The 21,315-nt window shown below is 55.1% G+C and overlaps 1 protein-coding gene across 3 annotated transcripts; it reads right to left on the reverse strand.

Moving 5' to 3' along the window:
* Positions 1 to 12,526: 12,526 nt before the first annotated feature.
* LOC309396106 (uncharacterized protein C2orf42 homolog) lies at positions 12,527 to 21,091 on the reverse strand. Of its 3 annotated transcripts, none has more exons than XM_081960889.1 (9): positions 21,018 to 21,091; positions 16,699 to 17,533; positions 16,349 to 16,465; positions 16,124 to 16,225; positions 15,484 to 15,588; positions 14,789 to 14,896; positions 13,603 to 13,703; positions 13,145 to 13,307; positions 12,527 to 13,069 (listed from the first exon to the last, which is right to left on the reverse strand). In XM_081960889.1, the coding sequence occupies exons 2-9, from the start codon at positions 17,519 to 17,521 to the stop codon at positions 12,876 to 12,878; spliced, it is 1,713 nt and encodes a 570-aa protein (XP_081817015.1). In that variant the 5' UTR covers positions 17,522 to 17,533; positions 21,018 to 21,091; the 3' UTR covers positions 12,527 to 12,875. The 3 variants fall into 3 exon arrangements, with proteins under 3 accessions (XP_081817015.1, XP_081817016.1, XP_081817017.1); XM_081960890.1 differs by lacking the exon at positions 21,018 to 21,091 and adding an exon at positions 19,844 to 20,385; XM_081960891.1 differs by lacking the exon at positions 21,018 to 21,091 and having other exon boundaries at positions 16,349 to 16,459; positions 16,699 to 18,349.
* Positions 21,092 to 21,315: the final 224 nt, after the last annotated feature.

Here is a 21,315-nt window from a genome sequence, read left to right on the forward strand (position 1 = left end):
TTGAGAGGATGCTGGGGACAGGCGAGAGAGCAAAGAGGCCTCCTTGGCATTGGAGGGATGGAAGCTGAGGGTCTTCGGATGATGCACATTGCAAAGGGGGATTCTTCACCTCCTGCTGAATGAGCTGCAGCCCCATTTGCTGGAGGCGATTTATGGCAGGTTACTTTATTTATTTATTTGTTTGTTAGTTAGTTGTTTGTAAATTAGTAGTAGGTTACACTGGAGCTCTCCAGAAGGTCAGTTGCACACTGGAGAACGACACTCGGGGCTCCACCTGAGCCACCATCACGCGAGAAAGGAGAAGCCGAGGGGGAGAAGAGCTGGGGGAAAGGAAGAATTGTGGCATCTCTAATAAACACAGAGTGCTGTTACCTGCATTGTGACATCATTGCACAAATGACATCACTTCCCCCTTCCCTGCCCCTCCCCCAGCTGTAGAATGTTGACTTCCTATTGGGGAAGGGGAGAGAAAGAAGAAGGGATGTGTGTGGATATTGGCTTAGAGCAAGCAGTGTTTCTCTGTCTTGGCCATGTTAGAATCCCCCCCACCAGTATGATTTAAGATGTGTGAATTTTTAATCCCAGAATTCCTCAGCCAGGATCTTGTAGTTGCTAAGGTTGAAAAAGCGCAGTCTAGAATTGGTGGGCTGACTAGAACCTGAGCAGAACTCCTCCAGGCTGCAATGGATTGGCTAACTCAGATTGGACTGGTTTTAAACCTTCTTGCTGATCTTACCTGTTTTGCACAAGTTAAAGGAATATCTGTAAACGAAGGATGAAATCGCTCCCTGTGGTCCAATCCAAAGAGATTAAGGCAGGTTTACCTGTGAAATGCCCTTGAAGGAACGTCCCAATTACTTAATGCATTGTTTCAGTTAATTTTCTCCTCTCGCTTCAGGCTGCACCTATTTTTCTCCCATGTATGTGTATACTTTTTCCTGTGATGGATTAACAAATGACATAAATTGCATTAATTTCTTTTGCACAATTGAAACCAGCAAGGCCCAAAGAAGGTCCTTCAAAGAGGTTGCAGTTACAGGAAAGCAGATTCCAGATATCAAAACGGTAAAGGACAGAGGAAGTTCTCCTGGGGCCGTCTTGTGACCTCACAGCCATTGCAAAAAATGTTTTGCTTTTGTTTAACTCATTTCCTTCCTTTTGACCATAAAGGGTGTTGCATCATACTCTGTGCAAGGAAAAACTGAGTAATATTTTTAACTGATGCAAAACATTGGGCTGTTTCTCACACTTTCCCAAGGAATTCAGCAACCAAGCCTTGGTGGAGGATTTTAGAAACCTATTGGGACATATATTTACCATTGTGGAGTTATTATGGAATATAGGAACTGACACTGAATTCCGGGATCAAACAGAAAAGGTTTATTGCGCAAGATTCAGTCGCTACACAAGGAAGCACAGACTGAATCTTGCCAAATAAACCTTTTCTGTTTGATCCCGGAATTCTGTGTTAATTCATATATTCCATAATAAATGGCACCCCAGACAGATGGGACTGACAGGAAGAGGCCTTCCAGACGGACTGCCCTGGTGGGCAACCCCTGTCCCGGCGTTTGAATCTCCAAGCCGGCTCCGTAGCCCTTGTCTACGGGGAGACTTCGTCGAGGGGATAGAGGACATGCCCGCCAGCGAAGCACTCCAGTCAAGGATCCACAAGGGACAAACAGAATTGGTCCTTTAGTCCGCGGACAATTGAAGACGCCTGCAGGCAAGTATAAGTAAAGGAAGTGTACCTACTCCCGTTTGGAGTGGAAGAGGGGACTGATCACCCCCTAGGAGACAAGGTGGCGTCCTAAAGTCTCCGGAGACAAGGTGGCATCCTTAAGTCTCCATTGTTAGGATTGTGTGGGTGGTTAAGCCATTGCAGTTCCCATTGATGACTATGAGTTTCCGGCTTCGTGGGTCAGTGGCAGTGTATTAGAACATGGGTGGTAGTAACAAAGGAGGTGTTTCACGGACACCCCTTCAATGTATGTTCGATAACTTCAAAGCTGGTTATTCTAGGGACTATGGAGACCCAGTGGCTACCCCGTTTGAACTAAAAAAAATTCTGTGAATCAGAATGGCTCACCTTCGGCGTAGAGTGGCCAAAAACAGGGTCGGCGAACCCAGAACTCGTGTCAAGAGTTCATCAAATAGTGATGGGTGATGGACCCTGGGACCAATTTCCCTATATTGATCAGTGGCAAATTAACATAAAAGAGAGACCCCCTTGGTTAAGCAATTGTCAGACAGTTAGAGTCTGTTTGATGAAGTCAAAAAAATAAAATAAAATAAAAAGGGGGAGGGGAGAAAGAAAATCGTAGTGCCAAAGATTCTAAGTCAGGCTGATAGGGAGGAATTCCAACGACCCCCTCCGTATTCTACCCAAGTAAAACCAGTAACTCCCCTTGCAACAAAAACTGAACCGGTCCTGTACAGCCAGAAACAGAGAATCAGACATAACCTAAGGAACCTAAGTCAAAGAAGAAAATAAAGAGAAGTGCCTCATGGTCTTCAGCGGGTTCTGAAGATTCTGTGTCAAACCATACTAGAAGTAAAACAAAGGCCAGGGGTGACACCATTGCCCCTCTTAGAGAAATAATTGTATCCGTGTTAAATCAAATGATTGGACCCCCCATCAGAAAAATCAATAACAATACAAGGAGTATCAGGAAATTTGAGTTTAAAGCCTATCTTGAAACCCCTTAAATGTCAGATTGGAAGGGGAACGGTCACTCACCAATTTGTATACATACCAGAGTGTCCGGTGCCTCTCCTGGGCCGAGATCTTTTAAGTAAACTAAAAGCTACGATCTCGTTTGATCCCGGAATTCAGTGTCAGTTCCTATATTCCATAATAGAGTAGTTCATCAACCTACAGCCTCCACTTCTGCATACATTTTTATGTATAGTTCTGGGTCTAAGCAAACCCATTACCTGAGCAGAAAGGCAGCAGAAAGGCTACACAATTGCAGAGGGCATTATCTTTTTATCTCTGGGATTAATTGGATGACCAACAACCTTTACGGTCTGCCCTGTCAGTTTGGCCCATTTCATATTTGGGGGTGGGCAGCACGACCAGCTTGTCCACTTGGAGCTGGCAACCAATGATTAAAACGCCCCTTTCGGCTTTTCACTGTTCCTCAGATACCCCGGTGTGAGTTGCTGGGTATGAAATGGGGCCCAGGGAGGCAGTGGGGTCTGCTGATTGTATACTTGGCTCCTCGCTATACATCAGCGGCCCTGCCCGAACTCCTCGAGCTGGTCTCGGAGACGGCGGTTGAGATACCCAAACTTCTGGTTATGGGGGATTTCAACTTGCCGTCGACGGGAGCAGCGTCCGAGGTGGCTCGGGAGTTCATGGCTTCCATGACAGCCATGGGCCTGACCCAACTAATTCAGGGCCCCACACACGAAGGCGGCCACACACTGGACCTTGTCTTTGTATCTGAGCAGTGGACGAGTGATCTGGGAATAGGGGATTTAGAGATTACGCCCCTGTCATGGTCAGATCACTCATGTCTCCGGCTGGACTTCCCTGGTGCTACCCTCCACCGCGAGGAGGCGGAGCCAGTTTGTTCAAGCTGGTACCGCCCCAAGCACTTGATGGAACCGGATAGGTTCCAGACGGAGCTTGGGCCTTTACCTGTAGCCCTGACCCGCGCTCGGTCGGAGGACCTAGTCGACGCCTGGAATAGGGCGACAGCGGGGGCCTTGGACCGGGTTGCGCCTCTGCGACCTCTCCTACGGCAGCGACCCACCCGGGCTCCCTGGTACACCGAGGAGCTTAGGGTGATGAAGCGCCATAGGAGACGTCTAGAGAGCAGGTGGAGGTCCTCACGCTCCGAATCTGACCGAACACAGGTAAGAGCCTATTTACGGACCTACCTTGTGGCATTGAGAACGGCCAAACGTAGACATTGTGCCGCTCTCATTGCGTCTGCGGATAACCGCCCTGCCGCCCTGTTTAGGGTGACCCGCTCTCTCCTGTCGCAGGAGACGCGGGGGGCACCCTTGCAGGGAAGAGCAGAGGAGTTGGGGGAATATCTGCAGGACAAAGTCGCTCAGATCCGGAGCGGATGGGCCCCCCCCAGTGGACCGGACGAGCCGTCATCAGTGAGTCTTGTGAGCCCACTCTGGGAGGAGTTTGACTCTGTTGCCCCCGAGGATTTAGACGGGTTGCGTGGACGGCTGCGACCCACCACATGTTCAATGGACCCGTGCCCCTCCTGGTTGGTACTGGCATCCTGGGAGGTGACGCGAGGCTGGCTTCTGGGCCTGGTGAACGCCTCATTGAGCGAGGGTTCCTTACCGACTGCCTTGAAAGAGGCGGTGGTGAGGCCCCTGCTCAAGAGGCCTTCACTTGACCCAACGGAGCTAGCTAATTACCGTCCAGTCTCCAACCTCCCCTTTTTAGCGAAGGTTGTTGAGAATGTGGTGGCGCAGCAATTTCCACGTCGCCTCGACGAATCCGTATATCTAGACCCACGCCAGTCCGGCTTCCGACCCGGGCACAGCACCGAGACAGCCTTGGTCGCGTTGGTGGATGATCTCTGGAGGGCCAGAGATAGAGGTTGCTCCTCTATCCTGATCCTATTAGACCTCTCAGCGGCTTTTGATACCATCGACCATGGTATCCTACTGCGCCAGCTGGAGGGGATGGGAGTCGGAGGCACCGTTTTACGGTGGTTCGGCTCCTACCTCTCCGGCCAGATGCAATGTGTGTTGACTGGGGGGCAGAGGTCGACACCGAGGCCACTCTCTTGTGGGGTGCCGCAGGGGTCGGTCCTCTTGCCCCTTTTGTTCAACGCATATGTGAAGCCGCTGGGTGAGATCATCCGTGGTTTTGGGGTTGAGTACCATCTGTACGCTGATGATACTCAGTTGTACATCTCAACCCCAAGCCACCCCAACGAGGCTGTCGAAGTGATGTCCCGGTGTTTGGAAGCCGTCGGGGTCTGGATGGGGGACAACAGACTCAAACTCAACCCCTCCAAGACCGAGTGGCTGTGGCTACCGGCACCTCGGTTCAGCCAGCTGATTCCATCACTGGCCATAGGGGGCGAACAATTGCCCCCTGTGGAACGGGCGCGCAATTTGGGCGTCCTCCTAGATGCCCGGCTGTCAATGGATGATCATGTGGCAGCTGTGGCAAGGGGGGCGTTCCACCAGGTTCGCCTGGTGCGCCAATTACGCCCCCTTCTGGACCGTGATGCCCTACGCACAGTCACTCATGCACTGGTGACGTCTCGCCTGGACTACTGTAACACTCTCTACATGGGGCTTCCCTTGGGACGCGCCCGAAGACTGCAGCTAGTCCAGAACGCAGCCGCGCGGGTAGTCATGGGGAGTACTAGGTACTCCCACGTAACACCTCTCCTGCGCGAGCTGCACTGGCTGCCTGTAGTCTTTCGGGTGCGTTTCAAGGTTCTGATCACCATCTTTAAAGCGCTCCATGGCATAGGGCCTAGTTACCTGCGGGATCGCATCCTCCCACATACATCCCTGCGGCCAATTCGCTCTCACAGGGAGGGCCTTCTCCTGGTGCCGTCCATGAGGCAATGCCAACGGGCGACACCGAGGAGTAGGGCCTTCTCTGTGATGGGCCCAACCCTCTGGAATGACCTCCCCCCCCGACATTAGAACCACTACTGACCTCCGCTCCTTCCGACAGAAACTGAAGACACACCTGTTCCGACTGGCTGGTCTGGCATAATTTATAACGTCTACCTCCTGGCATACACATTCTTACTGGTTTTTAGAGGGATAGTGTTTTAAATTTAACCTGATATGACATTGGGATTTTAAATTTTTGATCGATTTATTTATTTAGCTGTACAGTTTGGCATGTTTTGTCCTCCTCTCATACACGTATTTATGTAGTTATTACTATGTTTTGGTTTGTTGTGTTTTGATACGGACTGTACACCGCCCCGAGTCCCTTTCGGGAGGGGGGGCGATATATAAATGCTAATAAATAAATAATAAATAATTTATGCTGAAACTTCCACAGCTTTTAAGGTGGCCTCACACAAAGGAGGACGTGGGTGGCCCCTCCCACCAGCCGTGGCGGAAAGAAGCTCCCTCCGCATTTGCCACCTCTGGAGGGCCACGACTGTCCTGATAGGATCCCTCTTCTACCTCCGTCTTAGAGCGAAGCAGTGCGGCCTCACTTTGTTCCTCAGGGCGCAGAGGCTCCCTTGGGTCAGAGAATCCCGGAGCGGGAGGGACCCCCGTGGCCATCCGTGGCCATTACCTGCGCAGACTGCAAGCCCCCTTAAAGCGCCCTTAAGAGCCCTCACTCGTCTGGGCCACGTCTTCCCTGGAACCCGCCTCCTGGTCATTAAAGGCATTATCCCTCCATTTTGCGAGGGTGGCGGAAAGGTCTCTGCTCAGCTGGTTGGAATCTGCTCTTAGGTTCTGCCTGAGGTTGCCTTTCTCCGAGGCCAGATGGGGCCTCGGTTTCCCCTCATCCGCTGTGGTTCCAGAGGCCCCCGGTCACCTGCCCTGCGCTTCTCTGCACCAGAACCGGATAGCTGAGGTGGATCTCCCCAGGACAGGACAGGACGGAAGTATTATTTCCCATGATTTGGAAATCACTCTTTTCTGTGGCTCCTATCCCGTTGGCAGTTTCCTTCCCCCTCCTCTTGCCCTTCCTCAACCCCAACCTGAGCAAGCAGATCCCCTCGTGTCTCCACCCTTGAAAGGGGACAGAATAATCGGGTTGGAAGGGACCTTGGAGGCCTTCTAGTCCACCCCCCTCTGCCCTAGCAGGAGATCCTATATGCCATTTTGGACATTCTTTGGGCTTGACGGGATGATTGGCAGAGCAAGTCAATCATTTCTAGGAAGGGCATCCCGGGCAGAGCTTCTCTCTCAACAGATGTTGGGGAATTTATTTATTTATTATTCATTAAATTGATTTGTTTATTAAATTTACCACAGGGCAACTCTGGGAGGCTTACAATATAAAAGCATAAAACTATGTAAAGCTTAATAAAGGCTTCCCTGTCAGTCATATAGGGCTTGGGGCTCTTCTCTGTTTCTTGGCCGAGGAAGCCAGGTGGTTGAAGACAATTTCCGTGGCCAGCATGCCATACCTGCCCACTGAAATGATACCTGTTGATCTACTTGCATTTGTAGGCTTTTGAACTGCTAGGTGGGCAGCAGCTAGGCAAGTAAGGGTGCTCACCCCATTGTGCAGAGTTCGCGACTCAAACTCCAGCTGGCAATCTCCGTGTCTTTAATCACCATCGTGCCCCATAATAATATAAATGCCAATACTATAAAAATCAACCTAGCTAAAAAGATGGGGGAAGGGGATGACCTCCAAAGTGATGAAGCCCCAGGCCAACCGCCAGAGCCAGTTCTTTCAGCTCTTGCAGAAGCTCTGGAGGTATGGAGCCAACCTCGCTCTGGGGGGCAAAGAAGGGCAGAGGAACCCCCTGGCCAAGGGGGCTCACATTGCTGGTGCGGGGGGAGAGCAAACCCACTGGGGTGAGAGAATCCCTCACGTGACTTGGACCCAGCCCACGAGGGGCTTCAAAGGGGATTGCCAACCCCTTGAAGCACACCAACAGCCAGGGCAGCTGGTGGGGCAGCAGTGGTGCAGGGACCACTCTTGGGACCCCGAGAACTGCCTGTCCTGCCGCTCCGCACCAGCTGCAGCTTCCAGATGGCCTTCAAGGGTAGCCCCATGTAGAGCACCAGTCCAGCCCTGAGATGACCAGGGCCCTGACTGAAGAAAGGCCACAACTGGCGCACAACCTGAAGTTGCGCAAAGGTTTTCTTGGCCATGAATAAAATCTTCCGTCAAGATGACTTCCCACCTCTTAGGAAGAGCTGCTATTTTCTTTTGGAAAGCAACTCTCCCTTGGTCGGAAGGAAGAGCCATCCCTCCCTCAGACCCACAGCTGCTTCCTGGTGTCAGATTTTACTTACTTTCCCTTCAGCTTTCAGTCTGATGGGCTGGAATATCCCAGCTGAAGGACTTTGGAGAGAGTTTTGCCCCAGGGGATTTTTAAAAAAGTACTTCATGAAGCTTAATGGGGGAGGAACGACTGGCAGCCTTCAGGAGAAACCGGCTATGAAAAGATAAAATGTGGGAGATGTCATTTGATGAGAGTTTTCTCTACCGTGGGGGCAAAAACGCCTCCTAATCTGGGAGGGAATCCAGATTTCGGATATTCACAGGGCTCTTTTTGCATTTGTCAGGTTAGCTCAGCAGTGCAAACATGATCTGGTGGCATCGTGAGTTGTGTCCCTTGTGCCAGGCAGGCCTCCCCTTCTCAGGCCCGAGAAAAGCCTTCTGGAGCCCTTCCCCGTTTTCCAGACTGTCAGGGAATGGGAGAGAGCCAAGTTGGCCTGATGTTTTCCTTCCTTCAGATCCCCTCTCTGCCCACCCTGGCCTTCCTTCAAAGGATCTGAAGGGCAGCCGCTGCCACTCAGCTTGAAAAAGTTTGTTTGTTTTGTTTGCTTTATTGGATTTATATGCCGCCCTCCTCCCAAAGGACTCAGGGTGGCGTACAGCATTAAAAAACACATATTACAAAACTTAAAAGAAAATTAGAAACAATCCAAGAAACAAACCAAATTAATATAACACTAACATTTTAAAAATTAGATAAAATTAACAGGCCAGGCCGGCTTGCTGGAAAAGTCAACTTTTTAGGGCCCGTCGGAAGGACCGGAGGTCGGGGATTATGCGAAGCTCCGGGGGCAGCTCATTCCAGAGGGAAGGCGCTCCCACAGAGAAGGCTCTCCCCCTGGGGGTCGCCAGCCGACACTGTCTGGCCGACAGCACCCTGAAGAAGCCAACTCTGTGGGATCGCACTGGACAGTGGGAGGCTACTGGTGGCAGTAGGTGGTCTCGCAGGTACCCTGGGCCTAAGCCATGGAGCGGTTTAAAGGTCATAATTAGTACCTTGAATCGCACCCGGAAAACAACCGGCAACCAGTGCAGGCCGTCTAAAAGGGATGTAACATGGGAGCACCTAGGTAACCCCATGACAACCCGTGCGGCCGCATTCTGGACCAGCTGAAGCCTCCGGGTGCTCTTCAAGGGCAGCCCCATGTAGGGAATGTTGCAGTAGTCCAGGCGAGAAAGGAGAGGGCATGAGTGACTGTGCATAGAGCATCCCAATCCAGGAAGGGGTGCAACTCACGTACCAGGCGAACCTGATAAAAGGCCTCCCTGGTCACGGCCATCAGGTGTTCCTCTAAACTAAGCCGTGTGTCCAGGAGGACTCCCAGATTGTGGGCCCTCTCTGAGGGGGCTATAATTTCTCCCCCTATCATCAAAGATGGAACAAGATGCACATATTGGGATGACGGAAACCACAACCACTCAGTCTTGGAGGGATTGAGCCTGAGCCTGTTCCTCCCCATCCAGATCCGCACAGCCTCCAGGCATCGGGACATCACGTCGAGGGCATCGTTTGGGTGGTTTGGGGTAGAGATGAAAAGTTGGGTATCATCAGCATATTGATGATACCGTACCCCAAAACCATGGATCTCGCCCAGCGGTTTCATATATATGTTGAGCAGGAGGGGTGAGAGAACCGACCCCTGGGGCACCCCACAAGTGACGCGCCTCGGAGTCGATCCCTGCCCTCCAGTCAACACGAACTGCGACCGATCCGACAGGTAGGAGGAGAACCACTGTAAAACGGTGCCCCCCACTCCCAACCCCCTGAGTCGTCGCAGTAGGATACCATGGTCGATAGTATCGAAAGCCACCGAGAGGTCTAATAGGACCAGGAGAGAGGAGCAGCCCCTGTCCTGGGCCTGTCAGAGCTCATCGACTAATGCGGTCTCCGTGCTGTACCCGGGCCTAAAACCCAACTGAAACAGATCCAGGTAGACAGCTTTATCCAGGTACTGGGGAAGCTGACGTGCTTCCCCACTCTCGACAACATTTGCTACAAAGCGAAAGTTGGAGACCGGACAATAGTTGGCTAAAGAAGCTGGGTCTAGGGAAGGCTTATTAAGGAGGGGCCTCACCACCGCCTCCTTCAAGGGGCGGGAAAGAACCCCTCTCTCAATGAAGCCTTGGTAATCGCCTAGAGCCAGCCTCGTGTCACCTCCCGGGAAGCCAAAACTAACCAAGAGGGACATGGGTCCAGCACACAAGTGGCAGCACTGAGTCTCCCCATAATCCTGTCCATGCCCTCGGGGGTCACAGGGTCAAACTCATCCCAGATTGTCTCCACAAAATTCATCCCAGTTCGACTCACCCGAATCTACCCAGTCAGAGTCCAAGCCTGTCCGGAACTGAGCGATTTTACCCTGCAGATACTGAACAAATTCTTCAGCCCTACCCTGCAAGGGGTCTTCCCCAGTTCCTTGGTTAAGTAAGGAACGGGTCACCCTAAACAGGGCAGCTGGGCGGTTATCTGCAGACGCGATAAGAGCGGAAAAATATTGCCCTTTTGCCGCTTCTATCGCCACTAAGTAGGATTTAATATGAATTCTTACTAGTGTTCGATCAGATTCAGACCGGCTGGCCCTCCAGCCACTCTCTAGGCGTCTTTTCTGGCATTTCATCTCCCGGAGCTCCCCGGTAACCCAGGGAGCCATCCGGGATCGACACCGGGTCAGAGGCCGCAAAGGCACAACGCGATCCAAGGCCCCAGCGGCAGCCCTATCCCAGGCTTCCACTAGGGCTTCGGTCGAGTTGTGAGCAAGGGATTCAGGAAAAGTCCCAAGCTCCATCAGGTGCCTGGGGCAGAACCATCTGGTCGGTTCCGCCTCCCTGTGGCGAGGGGTAGCGGTATGGAAGTCAAGCCTGATGAGGAAATGATCAGACCATGACAAGGGTTGAATAGAAATATCCCCTAAATCTAGATCATTCATCCACTGCCCAGAGACAAAAATCAGGTCGAGCGTGTGTCCCCCATTATGGGTGGGGTCTTGAATTAACTGAGTTAGGTCCATAGCTGTCATGGAAGCCATGACTCGGATGTCTCGCCAATGGAAGGCAGATTGAAATCCCCCAGGCTTATGAAATCAACCGTCAATCCAGCTAACACATCCAGCAGTGGCTTAGAGCGCCGCCTGCTGGGCAGTTGAGCAGAGCAGGGAAAACGGGAGGCCGCTGCAGAGCTCCACTTTCAGGGAAACGAGATCCCTGCGTCGCTTTGTGCCTTAGATTGAAAACGTTCCACGAAGACATTTCAAAACGTTTGCTCACCAATGAATCACCTCTTCATCTTATCTTATATTTATTTCAATTTCTTCTTTGTCCCATCCTGGATGTGCACGAATATACTTGCGTGTAATTGTTTCCCTCCTCTTTGTTAACATAAGCAGCAAAAAAGGCACCTGTGGATCTTGGTGAGAAGATCCTGGAAGCTGCTTTGGATCCCCCTGCAGTCCTCTCTGCAGAGATCAGTGACTGCAAGGAAGTGGGCTCCTCCCTCCCAGTTGGGGAGCCCTGAAAGGCAGAAGCAGCCTTCCCCGTTTGTTCCAGGCAACCCGAAGCCATTTCACTCCCTTAGAGCAAATGGGCCTTCCCCCAGCAGGCTAGGAGGGTAGTGGAAGCAGCTGCAATGAAACATCTGGACTGCAGCGAAGTTGGCAGAAAGTCAGAAGCTGCTCATCCATGTGACGGAGGAGTCTACCCTAGCTAGACACTTCTCACTGCAGCCTCTCTAGGCAGACGCCAGGAAGGTTCCCGCCAACCGAGGCTCCTTGTCTTGAGCTCTGGACATCTCCGGCCTCCTGCAGCCCTTCTCGCCTCTCATGGCCCTGTTGGAGCCCAGTTCAGAGGAGGAGGAGGAGTTGGAAGCGGGATTCTCCGATGGGCGTGGCACGTCTCCCTTGGCGTGTCTGGAGGGCCCAGGGGCTGAGCACAATGCTGTCCCAGGACCCTCAGGCATTGGGGGAGGGGGTCGACCTGCCTGCCCTCACAGACCCAGAATCGTCTGCTGATTCTGGGTCTGTGAGAGGAGAGAATCCCCTCACAGGGGACAGAAGACGGCTGAAGAGCTCTGGGTTGGTTGGAGCTGCCAGTCTGCTGGGGAGGATTGGCTGCTGATAAGCAGTGGATCCCTTCTGAGGAGGAACAGCTGCCTCCCCCAGTCCATCCAAGGGCACGGAGAGCGGAACGCAGGCAAGGCGACTGGGGAGGCGGCCGCCCCCTCCTGCTCACCAGGACCCCCTGGAGGGGGCTGACTTCAGGAGAAGCTGTGGGGTGTTAGTCTTTGCCAGGAACAATGGTTCGTTTTGGCTCATGCTCAGCCTCCTGCCCTGCCTTGGCCTCGTGGCTTAGCCGAGTGGACGGGGCCTTGCGCTGGGAACATGCTCCTGCCCATTGGACCTGCTCTGTCATGGAGGGACTGAAGGTGGGGGGGGGGAGCCTTACCAGTCGTTGGAGAAGGTAAACATACTCGTGGCATCACCTGTTCAACTTCTAGCAGCTGCCAAGGGAATGGATTCACTTTCTTTTATACGCAGGACTAATCTCACGACATTGCCATGGCCTTAATTTAATTTATTTTAACAATATACTGTAAAATATGCCAGATTGTAGCATCCAGCCCCCCCCCCCCCCCCAGTCCTTTGAGCTGCTGGGATGACAGCCTCCTCAGGGAGGGAGGAAGTGCAGAAGACAGCCGAGGCACTCTGGGCTGGTTGGAGCTGGCAGCCAGCCTGGGCATTTGGAGAGGGCAATTCCACTGTCTGGCACGGCTGGGAGGTGGCTGTTTGTTTGCGAGGAAGGCCCGAGCGAGAAGCTCCCTGACGACAGGACGTGGGTGGCAAGGTCACACGAAACGGCAGCTCTTCCGGTCAGTGGCTGGTAGGGAGCAGGGAAGGGCAGCCGGCTAGGAAAGGGGCCCTGGGCAGCTGCGCATGCAAAGAGGCAGGCGAGGAGCTCAAGGGAAGGTGATGATCTCCAGGGCCTGCTCCAGGGAAGGACGCTGCTCCTGGTAGTCAGCCGGATGGCCGTTCCGGTAGTGGCCGTACTCAAATTTGATCCTCAGTTCGCCAATTTTGGACTGGGGGAGGATGTCTGGGATCCACTCAATGATGAAAGGCGTTGGTTCCTTTTGATCCGGGGAAGTGTTACCTGAGGGGAGGAAAATGAGAGGAGCCACTCCCCAGGTCACCCCAGGGGAAGGAAGCCGGCCCTGGGCACACTTACCAACTTTCAAGAAAGTTTTCAGTTCCAGGGGGCGAAGGACTGGCTGCTTCTCCAGGCGTCTGTAGGTCTCGGCAATGCTCTCCACCTCCACTTTGGGGCACTTGAAAGGCTCATAGGTCCCATCCCGGTTCTGGATGAAGCTGTGTGTTATTTCTAGAGGCATCTGGAAAGAGAAGAGATGAGCAGAAGAGCAGAGGTCCCCCGAAAGCCCACCCCCGCCCCACCCCCAACTCATGGCGGAAGGAAGCGTTGGTTCTGGAAGATGAACAGAGCAACTCCAGAAAGTTTGGAGCAAGTGAGAGAAGGAGGCTTTTCCCGTCTCCTGGTCTGAAGTCCCTGGAGGTGGCTGAGAGACTCCCTTCCATTGTTCGTCTCTCCACAAAGAGGCCCGGTTCCTCTTCCTCTGCTGGGAGATGCAGAGCTTGCAAGGGGGGAGGTGGAAGGTAGACGGGCCTCACCTCAACGGTGTCAAAGATCTGCTTGACCTGCAAGATGTTGGTGATATGCCACGTATACTTAGAAAAGGTGCCCAGCGGTAAGGCATCTTTGCGGACAAAAGCTGGAAACAAAAGATTGATCGGTGAGGTATAATCGTATCTATGTTTCTGTGCATTTTGTGCTCTTAAGATTAAAAATATAGTAACAATAACACATATTAAATAAAAGCAGGGCAAAGCCATTCGACACAATCCAAATAAAAACGGCTGTCCAGGCATCCTAAAGTTGCACCCAAATCAGAGCGAAACGGAGCATCCTTTGGCCAAGAGGAAAGAGGAGAGAGGGAGCCCTCTTGTACGGGTGGAAGGAAAGAGTTGCAATAGGCAGCCTCCCACCCGCTTTTGGGGGGGAAAGGCTGCCTCCGGCCCACGTTGCATGGCTGCCTCCTGCATCCCTTTTTCTCCGGCTCATGTTGACCAGCCAGGATGCTGAGGAGGGAAGGAGATGGGCCCCGGGAGATCCTGAAGCTGAGACATATCCACTCAGAAGCAGCAGCAGCAGCAGCAACAGAGAGTAGGTCTGCTTGTACCTTCGCAGGGTAGGAAGGAAGGGGTGGAGGGGGGCCTTGGAAGAGAGCCCCCACGCCCTGCCCTCTGCAACCAAGGCCTGGGCCCTTCCAGCAACCATTTCCCCCAGGGGCTTTCTTCCTGCCGGCCAAGCGCCCACTGGTCTCTGCAGGAGGAGGCCAAAGCAGCCTCTTCCATCAGCCCCAAATAGTGGGCAGCCAACGCACCACACCTGTCTTAAAGCCAGCAATTGAGGAACACGGGTTCAAACGAGCGACATCATCTGTGGCACAGCGACCCCAGAGCTCTTGGGGTTGGGGCTGCCCAGAAAAGACAGCGCTATTGAGGGTGCCCATCAGCACCCAACCGTGTGTGTGTGGGTCGAGCAAGGAAGGGGGCTCCCCCCCCCCCCCGTGGACTGAGCCCATCGCAGCCTTGCCTTGGCAGGAGGCTCCCTGCGCAGCGGTCAGGCTCAGGGAGGGCCAAGGAAGCAGAGGCCTCCATTCATCCATGTCCTCTGCACAAACGCCACCGGCCACGGTCAGAGGGCTTTGGCTGGCTGAGCCTGTGTGCAGCCCCATGAGATTGGGGGGGGGGCTGAGGAGGGGAAGCGAGGGGAGGACGCCCTGAAGACCGGCACCTGTCGTTGAGTTGGGAAGCCGCATCTTGAGGCTCCCGAGGCCAATCCTCTGCTGGAGAGCCTCAAAGAAAGCCTGCGGGATGTGGAAGACGAGGGGCTCCGGCTTGCCTGGGGGAAACATGCAAAGACAGGAGGAGCCTGGCGTGACTGAGGGCCTCTCAGAATGTGGGGCCTGAAAGTCTCAGGATTCAGACAGAACCCCTGGGGGGGCACGCTGCAATCCCCCCCCCCACTAACCTTGCTGTGAAGGTTTATGCTGCAGGGAGTGAGTGCAGGCAGTGAGCAGGCAAAGGGGTGCAAATGGGGTGGGGCTCCCTGCCTTGAGCCAGGGGGACCCCAATGTTCCCTCTGGTCACCAGAAACTGCCTTGGGCGGTGGGCTTTTCTTAAGGTTCCCACCCAGGCTCCCCCACTAAGTCCCGGGCAGCTCAGGAAATGTATTGAATTGACCTGTTGAAAGTGCTGATTTAGCCAACCTGAGACCCTCCCACCCAAAAGGGAAAGACCCTCCCCCAAAGCTCCAGCTTCCCCTGGGGCCCCCCGGGAGAGGATCCAGGGCCTGAGCACTTTTTGGAAGGTCCGAGGGGCTTCCCTAACCTCCAGGCCTGCTTTCCCTCTGCCCCCCACTCTCCTCCTCTGTTGAGGGGCCTTCCCGGGGGCCGGGGGAGGCCGGGGTGGCTGGCGGGAAGGACTCACCGTCAAACTGGTAGTGCATGGCTTGGTGGAGCCTCTCCGTGACGCTGGCCAGCCACTCCAGGAAGGACAAGGCCACCTGCGACTCCTCCAGCCCCTGGACGCCAGCTGAGCGGAAGGGGGGCAAGAATGGACGGCTGCACGTCTGGCTCCCCCTCCCTCCCTCCCTCCCTCCCTCCCTCTCCTTTTTGAGACTGAAATGTTCTTTGGGGGGGGGCTGTATTTTAAGCAGTGATGGATGAGATTTTTATCCCAGCTCTTTATTTCTGGTCCCTTCACAAGCTCCAACCCCTTGCATTGCCAGGTAACCGAAAACTCCATGCCAAAGAAGGGGGGGGCTCCTCGACCGGCTCCCGACTCTCTTCTCCCCTGTCCCCAAAGGAGGGGGCAGGCCCACCCCCTCGCACCCTCCAACATGCAGGCGTCTGTTTGAGGGAGAACCTGGTGCAGAGAGGCTCTCAAAAGAGGCTTCCCTCCGGCTTCTCTTCTTGGCCACCTGGGAGGCTTTCAAGCGAAATGGGCCCGTGGCTCCGGAACACTCCCCAGCCGAGAGCCTCCCTCGCCTCAGCCACACCAAGGCCCTGGACGGCCTTCCAAAGAGCAGGGAGGGGGCCCTTTGCAGCCTGGATGCGAATGGACTCACTTTGCCTCTTCAGGGACGCGACAGGCGCCCTCTTCAGCCCGCTCTTCTGCAAGGAGCTGCTGGCCACATCTGGGGACAAGAGGGGGCTGCTGGCCTGCAAGCCTGAAAGGTCAAAGGGAAGACCCTCAGGACGTCCCTCCCGGCTCCTCTGGGCCTCTTTCCCAGGGTGGAACCCGGACCCACCCAGGGCACGAGGGAACAGGGTGGGGGTGGGGGGCTCCTCACCCAGGCCCTCGTCCTTCTTCTTGCGCTTCGCTTTGGAGGCTGCGGGGTCTCCCGAGGGCAGAGGGGAGTCCGGCTGGCAAGCAGGCGGAGCTCTTGCTGGGGATTTCAAACCTGCAGCTGGGAAAGCAGAAGGGCTGCCCAGGAGCCTCCCCAGAGTTTGGCCAGCAGCTGCAGCACCACAGCCGGGGAGCGCCCATGTGCCAGCAACCTCCGGCCCAGTGGCCCCCCAAAAGCCAGGCCTGCCTGGGCCCTTCTCTTGCCCACTAATCGGTGCTGAGCTGAGGAGGCTGAAGGGGGCCGGAGCGTCTCCTCCCCACCCAGGGGCCGTCCAGCCCCCCCTGCATACCTACCACCAGGCTCATCACTGAGGAGATCCCCAAACTCCTGGGCCAAAGCCTCGTCGCTGGCGAAGGCACAGAGGCAGGCGAAGAAATGGAGGCACTTCTGGCTGTCCTCCTGGGCAGCCGGGGAGGCCTTGCTGGCCCTCGAGGACTGGCAGGGGCAGAAGAAGCGGGGCCCTGCCGGGTGTGTGTGGGCAGACCTGGGAGCAATGGTGATGTGGAGGTAGCCCAGGCTGTGCTTGGGGCTGGCCTTGCCCTTGACCACCAGGACGTTCTTGGTGACCCTCTGGACCAGGGGCCCCGTGGGCTGGGTGGCCAGCTCCCAGAGGGCCTGCTTGGTCTGGGCCGAGGCCTGCATGGCGTTCAGGACGGAGCTTTTCAGGGTCAAGGGGGTGGCCTCTGCCTGGCAGCCCACGGCCAGTTTCAGGTGCTGGCACTGGTTCTCCCCCACCTCTTGGGCGGCTGCCTTCAGACACGCCGGGAGGTAGCAGCGGCCGGAGCTGAGCTGGGAGAGGATGGTCCCATCCACGGTCTGGACGGTGGTCTCTGAGACGCCCAGCTCCACGAAGCACCGGTACTCGGGGCCCCTGTCCCTCTGCCGCACCGAGTACACCTGCAGGTCTGAGCCGGTGATGATCTTGACGGCGTCAACGCCAGCCGGCTTCCGGGAGCCGTAGCGGAAGACGGCGCCACAGGTCTTGTTTTTGCAGCTCAGCCCACGCGTGCCGTTGTAGGTACCACACCGGGGGCATTTCCTGATGCCTCTCAAGGTCGCCTTGCCCAGGTCGGATAAGAAGGCCGGGACTTTATTCCTCAGGGAGCCGGATTCCATCCTTCAGGGAACCTGGGCCAAGGAGGGGCGGGAAAGGGGGAGTCAGCAGAAAACCCCTGCCTGAGTTCTGGGGGTGGGGGTGGGGGGGTGTTCCCTTCTGGGGTGGATTTAAACTGTTTTCCCGGGAACATTTAACATCTCTGATTCTTGTCTGAGAAAAGCACCAGAAATGGAGAAATTAGTGGATCCGCAAAATGCTGTGGACGGAACATACTTAGATCTCAGCAAAACATTTGGACAAAGTAGACCACAACTTACTTCTTGGCAAGCTAGAAAAAATGTGGGATAAACAGCACTACCGCTAGACAGGTTTGGAACTGGCTGACAAACAGTATTCAACCTGTAGCCCTTAATGGAACTCCATCCAGCTGGAGGGAAGCCAACATCCCCCAAGGTTCTGTTTTAGCCCAAATACCGTTTTATCTTTAAGGGCAACTCATCAAATTTGCAGGCGACACTAAGCAGGCAGGAATAGGCAACAGTCCACGAGGCCAGTTCAAGATCCAGAAAGATCTTGACAGACTTGAACACTGGGCCCTATTTAACAAAATGAAATTCTACATAGATAAAACTAAAGTTTTACACTTAGGCAAGAAAAACCAACTCTATAGGTGCAAACGAGGTGAAACTTGGCTTAAAACAAGTAATTGTGAGAGGGATCTTGGCGTTCTAATGGACAGTCACTTAAATATGAGCCAAAAGTCTATGGCAGCAGCCAAAAAAGCCAATGCAATCCTAGGCTGCGTTAATACAGGGACAAGATGATGTGAAAATGCTAGTACTGCTTTACAGAGCTTTAGTAAGATTACACTTGGAATAATGCATCCGGTTCTGGTCACCACAATATAAAAAAGATGTTGAGACTCTGGAAAGTGTGCAAAGAAGAGTAACACGAATGATTAGGGGGCTGGAAGCTAAAACATACACAGGAGGATTGCAGGATTTGAGTAGGTCTATTCTAGTGAGGAGGAGGGGGGGAGGAGGAGGGGGAGGGGGAGGGGGAGGAGGAGGGGGAGGAGGAGGAGACATGACAACAGTGTTCCAAGATTTGAGGGGCTCCTACAAAGACGTGGAGGTCAAACTATTTTCTAAAGCACCAGAAGGCAACACAAGAAACAATGGATGGAAACTAACCTAGGAGAACTAAGGAGAAATTCCCTAATGGTGAAAACTATTAGTGGAACAGAAGTTGCCTCCAGAGGTTGCAGGTTTTCAGGGAGAGACTGGGCAGCCACTTGTCTGGAATGGGATAGGGTCTCCTGCTTGTGCAGGGGGTTGGCCTAGAAGACCTACAAGGTCCCTTTCAACTCTATTATTTCTATCATTCTATGGAATGCAGAGAACAATCCTGGTACCAAAGGTGGGATGCCTCAGGAGGACTGTAAGCCAATTTAAAAGAAGCACCTCCAACTGGAAATTATCCTAAAGCTGATTTTAAGAGACCTTTTCCGCTACTTCAGTTTTCCATGCTCTGCAGAGAATTTCCTAGAGAGATTTATCAGCCATCAGCCAGACGTAATTGGCACCTGAGACGGCCTTCCTTTACACTGCTCTGACACACCTGGCCTTCTCCAATGGAGGAACAGAAAGTTTGCCTCCCAGATAGAAAGCAACCCCTTGGACTCCCCGGACTGAGCCTTCTGGCCCCCACAGCAGAGCTCCCCACCCAGCTTAGCTGGCCCCAGCAGACTCCGCAGAGCCAGCCTCCATCCATCCATCCACCTGGTCGCCGGAAGAAGAACAAAACTCAGGTCAGGTCAGGAAAAAGAGCTCCTGGTTGGCCAAATCCCATCACTTGCTTAGTGTGCAAGTGTCTCCTGCAATGGAGCAGAGGAGAGGACTTGGCAGCTGACCTGAGCTGCAGGGAAAGGAACCCAAGACCTAAAAGGCAACAGGGAGAAGCTGAAAACAGGCCCCTCCCCACCCCCGTCTTCTGGTGGCCCACCATTGCCAGGAGAGGAGGGTGCTGGGGTTCACCCAGTGGTCCAGCCTGAGCAGAGAGCCTGGGGGCAGCCGCTCCGAGCCACTCCCAGCCCTGCAGGGGAGGGGAAAGGGCGGAATGCCAGGCAGCCTCCTCAGGATTCTGCTGGTGTCACAATGAAGCCTCAGGCAGGCCCCGGGTGGGGAGGCTTCTCACACCACTGGAGGAGGAAGGGGCCTCTCCTTTAGAGCACTTCTGAAGGGGAGCCGGGGCCAAAAGCAGAGACTTTTGGGGAAGGGGGGATGAAGACTAGTTTTGGTGCAAGGTTATGGCTATCCAGGGTGTGTGTGTGTGTGTGTCTGAAGGCCATGTCAGTGTGATCCTTTGCACATGCAACGTACATGCAAGGGGCAAATAAAGTAGGGATGAGGCTTCGACCCCCAAGGACAACTGAAAGGACCCTGTGGAGAAAGAAGGGCACAAAGCGCCGGGCTCTCCTTGCTTTGCCTTCAGCGGGTCCCCAACGCAGGGAAGGTGGAATGGGGAGAAGCTGTTCCCGAGAGCCAGGGCTGCAGAGGGGAGGCCCAGGTGGGAAAGGGGCAGCTTATTGCAGCCGAGGTCGGAGGATCCCCAAAGCTTCCAATCTGGCCGCCCCAAAGAGGCTCTGCAGGGAGAGGAAGGGGCCGGAAGGGGCCTTGGAGGTCCTCTAGTCCAGCCCCCTCCTCAAGCAGGAGAAGAGGCCTATGCCATGGACTTCTTTCGGGTGGGGGGGGGAGGAGGTGAAGCAGCCTCTTCCCTTCCCTGGGCCAGGCAGCCCCACCCGGAGCAACAAGGCCCGGCTCTCTCGGGGGCGGAAGGGGGGCGGGAGCGGCCCCTTCCCTTCTTCCCTCGGGCCCAGCAGTGCCAGGCGGGAAGCGCTTCCACCGGGCCGAGAGTTTCCCAGAGGAGATCGCTCGGGCCTCCTTCCTGCCTGGGCCAGAGGGCTGGACTAGAGGACCTCTGGGCTCCCCGCCGGCCCTGCGAGTTTTATGCTCGATAAAATTCTGCTCGGGAGGAAGGATCCCTTCCCTGCGCCTGAACGGGACCCGGGGGAGGGGATCCCTAGCTCGCCTCGGCTCCAGCTCCAGCTGGGCGGACTTCATCCCCCACAATCCCACAGCCAGCGCGGCCTCCGGAGAGGATTCTGGGAGGTGGAGTTTCACGGATGGGAAGGCGGGCTCGCCTTGCACCAAGACCTCCGGGAAGCCTCTCCCGGCCGAGCGGCCTCCCTCGTGCTGAGCGAGAAGGGCCTAATCAAGCCGGGACGCTTCCCAGGATCCGCGACTCCCTGGTTGATATCAAACTGGCTACTATAAAATGGGTGGACTTCAACTCCCAGAATGCCCTGGTCAGCATCGCCCCTGCTGAGGATTCTGGGAGGTGGAGTCCACAAACACCCGGAAACTGCTCCGACTGCCTCTGACGTCGCGCCCTATCGCCTCTCACCCTCCCCGTCGCCCTGGCAACCCGGGACCGTCAGGGCGCGCGTCATTTCCTGCCCCCGCCACCCCCCGGGTCCCTCTGCGTCGCCTTTACCTGGCGGCCCCCCCCTCCCTACTTCCCGGCCCGGCGGCCGGCGAGGAAAAGCGGCGAGCGGCCCCCGCGATGGCTTCTTACAAATGGCTCGCGAAATCCTTCTGTAACGAAGGCTCTCATTGGCCGGGGCGGGCGGCGCGGAGCACCACGGGAGACAGAGTCCAGGCCCCGCTGGTCCGGAAGAGGCACGTGGCACTCAACAGCTGCCTCTGGCCCCGCGGGAGCTGGGGGGGCTCCTCCGTTGTGCCCCCCTCCCCCCAGGGCTCTGGCCTCGGAGCAGCCACCCGCTCCGATCTCT

This window comes from Natrix helvetica, assembly GCF_964273705.1.
Source record: "Natrix helvetica genome assembly, chromosome: 8".
NCBI lineage: Eukaryota > Metazoa > Chordata > Lepidosauria > Squamata > Natricidae > Natrix > Natrix helvetica.

Bases quoted from the DNA above. Each gene is read 5' to 3' on its own strand.
- LOC309396106 (XM_081960889.1), bottom strand. From the start codon at position 17,521: ATGGAATCCGGCTCCCTGAGGAATAAAGTCCCGGCCTTCTTATCCGAC. The intron at 16,466-16,698 runs GTAGGTATGCAG...CTGCTTTCCCAG, and splicing joins CCTCAGTGATGAGCCTGGTG to CTGCAGGTTTGAAATCCCCA. The intron at 13,070-13,144 runs GTAAGTGTGCCC...TCCTCCCCTCAG, and splicing joins GAAAACTTTCTTGAAAGTTG to GTAACACTTCCCCGGATCAA.